Genomic DNA, 9,354 nt, shown 5'->3' with positions numbered 1-9,354 from the left:
TTCGGCTTCGGCATAGTAAATCAAGGAATCAACAATAGATGCTAAATCTGAGCTGTAAAGCCTATATTTTTATGATACCTCAATTGGATTTATAAAAATGAAATGAACAAACTAGTCACCTGAAAATTCAACGGAATTTACAGAAACATCATGTGCGACGGTATGGTTTGACAAAAATATTATCCTGTCAACCTGAACTATACATGCAAGTGTGCCACAAAAGAATTTGGATACATGACTTCAAAATTTATCAGTCCCAATTTACAGAGTCTAATCTTCATCACCATCCATAAGCCAATGTTTAATGACATACAACAGAAAGATCACACAGCATGTGACGCCCCCAAGAACAATAATAATCCGTACCCATAAAAAGGAAAGGAAGGCTTGTAGTACGAACCAGTACCAAGACTGAAACCATAAAATCGAGCATATGGTTCCCAAAATAGCACCCACCACAACCTGACTAATGGTGTGATGTCGTTGTGATATACGTAACCAAGAATGGATAAGCAAAACATACAACACGACATTAGATTGCTATATTTAATCCATATATTCTCTGTTAGTTTCGATGTTAACCTCGAATTAATATAAAAACATGGAGACAATGCTTACAAGATATGAGCTGAAAGCCAAGCCGAGCACCCCGATGGTCACTGTAACTCCATTCAACCCTAGAGATTTAACCACTGCCACACAAATAATAATCACAATAAGAAATCTTTTTACAAGTAGCAGGCAACAGAATGTAGTAATATGATGTAACAGAACATAAAACTTCATTATATATAGTGCCATCCAGTTTCAGGAAAGATCATCTCACCATTTGGCTTGCACTATTAGATGATTTTTAATGCAGAGACATAGATAAGGTAAACAGGTTCAGAGAATTTTGTAGTAGTTGAAGATGTTAACACACTATTTCTCATAGTTGCGTCCAGAAAATACTAAGCTTAAGTTTCATAAGACTCAGAAGACAAAATCAATAACTCACATGATAGGATAGCATAGACAGAAGCGAAGAAGATGGACTGAGCATGTGAAGATGGCATGCCTGGATCAGATCCTAAGCTAGCAACAGGTCTCTCTTGGTTGAGTATTCGTTTTAACGTGATTGAAAGCCATGTGTTTGCAACTGCTCCCATTGCAGCCCACATGGCCAGAGCATCATGCCTCCAAATCGCAATAATTCCAAAAACCGTAACCACAAGTCATTTACTCTGAAACTCAAATGAAACAGCTGTGAATTTCCTTACTTGGGAAATGCTATGTTGAAAATCAAAACTGAATTAACTTGTCATTAACAAGTTTTTTTTAACAAAAATATTTGAACATACACATTTTTATAATCCCCTCATTCTTCTTAACTTCCTATCAGTTATAACAATGTTCGAACAACCGTGCAACATGGTTTTCGCTATTGGTTGTTCCAATATCGTTGATGTAGTACATTTTTGTCAGTATCAACACTGATTGTTGATACCTTACTATTGTGTCAACTATAGTTGTTGATCCCTTTTCGAACGTGTCAACTATTACAGTTGATCCCATTCGTCTATTTTCTTTACTTGCTTTACAAGTTTTTTTCTTTTCTAGTTTAGGTAGAATTCCTTTTTATTTCTTCTAGTCGGTTCTTGAAGAACCTATTTAAAGGCTATGCCTTCTTGTTTTAAGAACACATCTTATTATCAATATTATTAATCAATTATCAAGTTTATTATCAAACCCTAAAGTCTTGATCCTAGAATCAAACTTTATTAAGTTTCTGATGGAACTTAAACCTATCCTTTTACTTTCAGCAACTAGTTTTCTTTCTATCTTATCTGTGCTACACTAGTTGCTATCAGATACAACATTTTTAGATTTTTATCTAGAAACAGATCCTTACACATCTTCCGCACAATTTCAACAACCCTACAGATTTCATCAACCTTATTTCTTTTCTTCTGTAGTTTTCAATGGCAGATAAAAATCCTACCCTAGATGAAATCGCAAAACTTTTGAAAACTATTCAAACCTCTATTGATACCAATAAAACTGACATCAAAGATCTTACAAATGGTATTAAAAAGCAGTTTGGATCTATTGAAACAAGTTTGGTAACCCGTGGAGAGTATATAAACAAATTATTGAAACACACTGGTTTAGAAAAGGAAGACATAATGATAATACATATGGAGAGAAGAAACTGGAGAAAAGGAGGTTGATGAAACAAAGAAAGTTAAGCCTTCTTTTGTTCAAAATAAGTCTATTCCTGATGATATCTCCCATAATATTCAACATAATGAACCTTTAGAAGGTTTTCTTGGCAAAAAACCTACTCCTTTGAATATCCACAGTGATGAAGAAGACCAAAGCGAAGAAGTTGAAAGACAAAAGTGGATGGATGAAAAGAGATTAAACTCTATTATGAATTCTTATGGCAATCTACCAGAATACAAATTAAAGGCTGATATACCTAGTTTTCATGGTGGTTTACAAATTGAAGGGTTACAGGATTGGTTTTATGAAGTCGAATCTTTCTTCAAGTTCATGGACGTCCCTGAATCTTCTAGAGTAAAACTGGTATCCTATAAATTGAAGGGTGGAGCTGCAGCTTGGTGGGAAACACTTTGTGAAGATAGAGATAAGTATCACAAACCTCCTATACTTACTTGGACTCGCATGAGACATTTATTAAGAGACAAGTTTTTACCAAAAGATTATAAGCAGCAACTGTTTATCAAGCTTCAAAACTGTCGACAAGGAGCTAAATTGGTTGAAGAATATGTAGTTGAGTTTTACGGTTTGGTTGCTCGTAACCAGTTAAAATAAACTGAAGAACAATTAGTTGCATGTTTTATTGATGGTTTGAACAATTTAATTCAACAAGGGATGACACAATCAGCGTTTACGGTGGTTGAAGCAATACATCAAGCTCTTAAAGTTGAAAGGCGTGTCCTCATTACGTCTAGACAAGAAAATTCACGTCAAGCTCGTTACCAACATTATTATAAAGATGCCAGACCATATAACTCTTCTTATGGTTTCCAGGGGGAAAGAGGATCAACAGTAGTTGTTGACCCATATTCAAAAGGTTCAACAGTCATTGTTGATCCATATTCGAAAGAGTCAACTGTCTTTGTTGATCCACATGACAGAATCATAAACTAATTTTATCAGCAACAACAAACATCTGGTTCTTCAGATATTGCTCCTATGATGAATATACCATCTGCTAAGCCATCTCAGACTGCTCCACAACGAAATGTTGTTCGTAATACCATAGGTAATCAATTTCAACAACAATTTCCTCCTTTACCTAAATCAACTAATCCTTATTCAAAGTTTTTGGGGGGATAAATGTAATAAGTGCAACCAAACTGGCCATACTTCTAGTGAGTGTCACAAGTTTCATGCTTACATTAGTGAAACTCAAGAAGAACCACTGGAAGAAGAAGCTCTTGGAGATGATGAGTTACTTTATATTCAAGAACATGAAACTTATGATGCTGATTTTCTTGGAGTAATTCGACCAGTTTTAATCACTGAACCATGTCCTACTCAAAGACATAGTATTTTCAGATCTCATTGTCTCGTTGAAGAGAAGCTTTGCAACATGATAATTGACAGTGGAAGTACAGAAAACTATGTTTCTGCCAAACTAGTTGAGAAACTTGGTTTACCTGTTACTCTTCATCCAAAACCATATTCAGTTGGTTGGATAAACAGTTCATCCACTCAACAAATCACTCATCAATGTATGGTGAAGTTTTCTTTCCCTGGATATTCTGATTATGCTTTGTGTGATATTATCAACATGACTGCAGCAAGTTTATTATTGGGAAGACCATGGCAGTATGATATTCGTGTTGTTCATAACTGCTATGAGAATACTTATACCTTTGTTCATGAAGGATTTACCAAAGTTTTGTGGTCGTTACAATGTTCTTCTTCTCTCAAAGAATCAGCAGACAAGAAGACTACTGCATTGGTGGCTACTATTGTTCATTATTTGAATACACATTTCCTGAGCTCTCATTTGGAGTATGCTAGTGTCTGTAGCGGCTTAATACAGTGTGTGTTCAAACTGGACTAGGTCCCGGGGTTTTTCTGCATTTGCGGTTTCCTCGTTAACAAATTCTGGTGTCTGTGTTATTTCTTTTTTGCATTATATTTTGTTATATAATTGAAATATCACAGGTTGTGCATTTTTCAATCAATTAGAATATCCGACCTTTTGGTTGTTGATTTGAATTGATTGACACTTGGATATTGGTCTTTGGTACCATCCAAGTTATCTCTCTAGCATTTGATAAAGACTCGCAGATTTCTATTTGCTTGAGTATATATCAAATCGAGATATTTAGATATAAACTCTTTGATATACTTTTATCTAGATTGAGTCTGACTGTCTAGTTGATTCTCTAGAAAGTATATTGGAGTTTGTCCATACAGATTGCTAAGCGAAATATTGGGTGTGGTTGTTGTACCCCCACTTTTTCATATTTTACTTCTAATTACAATAAAAACAATTATAATTGCGGAAATAGAAAAGTAAAATACATAGAAAGATTTTGTTAGCGAGGAAACCGCAAATGCAGAAAAACCCCGGGACCTTTTCCAGAATTGAATACTGTCAGAATTAAGCCGCTATACAAAATCTAAACAACTTCGTATAGTTGACACCAAACAACTAAACCTATAGTTCACCTAGTTTCCTCAGTATCCCTGCGCCTCCAACTTGTAATAAGTCACACACTTGGAACAATTCCTTTGGTTCGTATTCCAAACAGTAAAGGAACAACAAATCTATTCGGCAACAACTCTTTTCAAACAACGTGATATGAGTTTGACAAAGGCTCTTCCTGTTTAACAAATAAACTCCTTTGTCGGGTCCTTAGATCAATCTATTCAACAACTACCAAAGTAATTGTTTATACTTATGCAATCAATACTCTTAATCACAAAGAAGTGTATTGATGCCGATCTACTCAACTAATCAATCCAATCTATCACAAAGATAAATTGATTATAGTTGGATCCCTCCAGCCGATCAATTTTTGTGCACACCAAAGATTATGGACCCAAATATCTTCTTGTCTTCAAATCTTCTTAGATCATCAATAAACACCTGCACACAATCAACTTGAATCTCTTGTGATCAATCACACACAGAACGAAGTCTATTAACGATGGATTATCACAAGACGTCTTTATATCTACAAACAGTTCTAAATATCCCCGTCGACACTTCGATCTAGTTTGACTGAATCTTATATTATAATAGAAGATTCTCAAGCATACAAACTAGGTACAATCAAAGTTCAACAACCGTTAATCAATCAAATCAATTGAAAACTAATAATAAACTACAATTATCTAGTTTCCCACCAACAGTACTCGTAGAGCTTCCCAATCCCAAAGAAGTCTTTAAAACGAGCGGTCGTAAGAGATTTCGCCTAATTAGGTTACTTTCCTCTCCGAATAGACGACTCCACCAGTAACAACACAACTAGGTAGTTTTTCTGGCTCTGAGGATTAGTTTGCTAGAAATTCAAACTTCAGTATTTATAGACAAAGGAGGTTTGGACACCAAGGAATTTCCAAAATCGAATATTCTCAAATTTATGCAATAAACACCAAATCGGTTTTCATAATTCGTGGAAATGCACTGTCCAAATATTGAACGAAATCTCAGTAGAAAATCTCCAATTAATAAATGCACATTACTAATTTTTATTCTCTAAAGATATGCATTTTAATTACTGGGATTCTCAATTTATTTCGATCTGGGATTCTCCTTTAGTTATTAAGGAATGTCTTTGAACAATAAAAGATAAGAGTTACTGCACATGTTCAAAGTATGTCAACATCTTTACTTTGTAAATCCTTTTTCATATTTACAATCTTGGAACCGATTTTCTACACTTCCGAACAAGTTTAGAATTGGTTCATCTGACTTCGAAGAACTATGTGATTGATTATCCTATCAAATCAACAAACATGGGTTTAAACGGTTCTACCAAAACAAGTTTCGGTTCTACCTTCATGTGGGTACTAGAATCGGTCACACTAGTTACCAAAAGTTAGTTGATTAGGTACTAGGATCGGCTACCACATATATATGGTATCTAACCTGTATTCGGCTGCACAAGTCATAAGATCGGTTACCAATCACTATGAAATTGTTGCACCTCTTACAAGGATCGATTTCCCTAATTGTGATCGGCTGTATCACTTACTAGGATCGGTCACCCAATGTCTAGAGTTGGTCACACCAATTACAGTATACCGATCATACCATCTCAGGTGATTACTTAAGATCGGTTCCACTAATAAAAGTCATACCAATACAAAATTCGGGCCTTGTGAATACTTTTACCAAGATACATAAACAAGTTATGAGAGGTTATACTAAACACACATGTTGGTAATCCGAAGATTTGCAATAAATAACAATACCAATAAGCCTAACGATTTCCCTTTCGATTCACAAAACAAGTTTATGAATTTACTTCTTTTAAACGAATGTAAAACATTGTTTCCTAGGACGAAATCTTCACCCATACCCACAATAGCATTCATAAGATTATGTCGATGTCGTATACACGAAGTTCAAAAGATAGATGTTATACTTGAAAAGACGAGGGTACCCAAATATACCTCAATCTAAAACTTTTCCACCTATAAGTACTTTCTCCTAATGTGATTTTCTATGGATTGAGTCGAGAGAATACAACTAATCGGTTCACACTTCGTGTGATCGTCTGTGGATACGAGATCGAAACAATACGACAACAAGATAACTTGTGTGATTGACTATGGATACAAGATCGAGATAATACAACAACGAAGTATGTTTACTTGATAATAGGTTCGGACTTAACCAAACACAATAGGATTGCTATCAAGTAAATAGGAATTAACGTTTGTGTATTTTACTTCTAATTATAATAAAAACAATTATAATTGCGGAAATAGAAAAGTAAAAGACACAACAAGATTTTGTTAACGAGGAAACCGCAAATGCAGAAAAACCCCGGGACCTTGTCCAGAATTGAATACTCTCAGGATTAAGCCGCTATACAAAATCTAAACCAACTTCGTATAGTTGAGACCAAGCAACTAAACCTATAGTTGATCACCTAGTTCCGTCTGTATCCCTGCGCCTCCAACTTGCAATAAGTCACGCACTTGGAACAATTCCTTTGGTTTGTATTCCAAACAGTAAAGGAACAACAAATTTGTTCGGTAACAACTCTTTTCAAACAAGTGATATGAGTTTGACAAAAGGCTCTTCCGTTTATCCCAATAAACTCCTTTGTCAGGTTCTTAGATCTATCTCAATATAACTACCAAAGTAATTGTCTAGATTTTTCAATCAATACTTCTTAGTCACAAAGACAATATATTGATGACGATATATTCAACTAATCAATCAAGGTTATCAAAAAGATAAAACGATTATAGTTGGATCCACAACCAATCAAGTTTTGTGCACACCAAATATTATGAACTCAAAAAAGAAATCTTCTTTGTCTTCAAATATTCTTACATCTTCAATAAACACTTGCACACAATCAAATTGAATCTCTTGTGATCAAAGTTTAGAATTATCACAAGACGTCTTTAGATCTACAAACAGTCTAAAGATCCCCGTCGAAACTTCTATCTAGTTTGACTGAATCTTATATCAGAAGAGAAGATTCTAAAGCATAAATAAACTAGGTGTAATCAAAGTTCAACCAACGTTAGTCAATCAAATCAATCGAAAACTAATAATAAACTACAATTATCTAGTTCCCACCAACGACACTCGTAGAGATTCCCAATCCCAAAGAAGTCTTTAAAACGAGCGGTTGTAAGAGATTTCTCCTAATTAGGGTACTTTCCTCTCCGAATAGACGGCTCCGCCAGTAACAACAAAACTAGGTAGTTTTGCTGGATCTGAGGATTAGTTTGCTTGAAATTCAAACTTCAATATTTATAGACCAAGGAATTTTGGACACCAAGGAATTTCCAAAATCAAAAATATTCTCAAGATATGCAATAAATTTCCAAATTCGGTTTTCATAATTCCTGAAAATGCTCTGTCCAAATATTGACCGAAATCTCAATAGAAAATATCCAATTAGTAAATGCAAATTACCAATTTTTATCTTCTAAAGATATGCATTTTAATTGATGAAAATTAAAAGCATATAAAACTAAAACCTTAATTAGAAGATTCTCTATTTATTTCGATCCGGGATTCTTTCCTTTAACTATTAAGGGATATCTTTGAACAATAAAAGATAAGAGTTACTGCACATGTTCAAAGTATGTCAACATCTTTACTTTGTAAATCCTTTTTCATATTTACAATCTTGGAACCGATTTGCCATACTTCCAAACAAGTTTAGAATTGGTTCATCTGATTTCCAAGAACTATGTGATTGATCAAAAACATTCAATCACCATTCATGGGTTTAACGGTTCTACCAAAAAAAGTTTCGGTTCTACCTCCATGTGCGTACTAGGATCGGTCACACTAGTTACCAAAATTTGGTTGACTAGGTACTAGGATCGGTTACCATATATATATGGTATCAACTTGTATTCGGTTGCACAAGTTATAGGATCGGTCACACCAATTACTAAAACTTGTTAACCTACTACAAGGATCGATTACACATCTTGTGATTAGTCCCAACCAAGTTCTAGGATCGGTCACCCAATGACTAGGAATGGTCACACCAATTACAATTATCGATCATACCATCCCAGGTGATTACTTAAGATCAGTTTCACTAATAAAAGTCATACCAATACAAAAGTCAGGCCTTATGAATAGTTTTACCAAGATACATAAACAAGTTATGAGCGGTTATACTAAACACACATATTGGTAATCCAAATATTTGCAATCAATAACAATACCAATAAGCCTAGCGATTTCCCTTTCGATTCATAAAACAAGTTTATGAATTGTACTTCCTTTAAACGAATGTAAAACATTTTTTCCTAGGACGAAATCTTCACCCATACCCATACATAATCACAATAACATTCAAACGATTATGTCGATGTCTTATATAAGAAGTTCAAAAGATAAACGTTATACTTCGTATTGTAATTCCTTAATACTATGTCTAACTAGAGTATAATCATTCACAACTTCGCAGTTATGTTTTCAATATGCACGACTTGAAAGATACGTTAGGAATGAAATAGTTCAAGTCAAATATTACTAAGCTCAAGTGGAAGGATGATGTCGTCGTTGTAGCTCTTTACTTCTTCACATTCTTCAAGTCTTCATGTAATACTTGTAAGTCTCATATCCTAGTAACTTTCTAGCTAACCTTGTAGGATTAGAATCTCGCAACAGTT

At 34.5% G+C, this 9,354-nt stretch overlaps 1 protein-coding gene across 1 annotated transcript; it reads right to left on the bottom strand.

Annotated features, from left to right (window-relative positions):
* Positions 1–266: 266 nt before the first annotated feature.
* Positions 267–1,214, bottom strand: LOC113311696 (lipid phosphate phosphatase epsilon 2, chloroplastic-like; the record flags this gene model as incomplete). The annotated part of the gene is made up of 3 exons (XM_026560501.1): positions 267–504; positions 619–692; positions 998–1,214. Coding segments are annotated over 3 exons (525 nt in total), but the record flags the coding sequence as incomplete, so codon positions are not given.
* Between the last annotated feature and the right edge of the window lie 8,140 nt (positions 1,215–9,354).

The sequence above is a fragment of the Papaver somniferum genome, chromosome 9, assembly GCF_003573695.1.
Source record: "Papaver somniferum cultivar HN1 chromosome 9, ASM357369v1, whole genome shotgun sequence".
Lineage (NCBI taxonomy): Eukaryota > Viridiplantae > Streptophyta > Magnoliopsida > Ranunculales > Papaveraceae > Papaver > Papaver somniferum.
The sequence above is the reverse complement of the archived record's forward strand: the minus strand, read 5'-3'. Positions and strand labels throughout refer to the sequence as shown.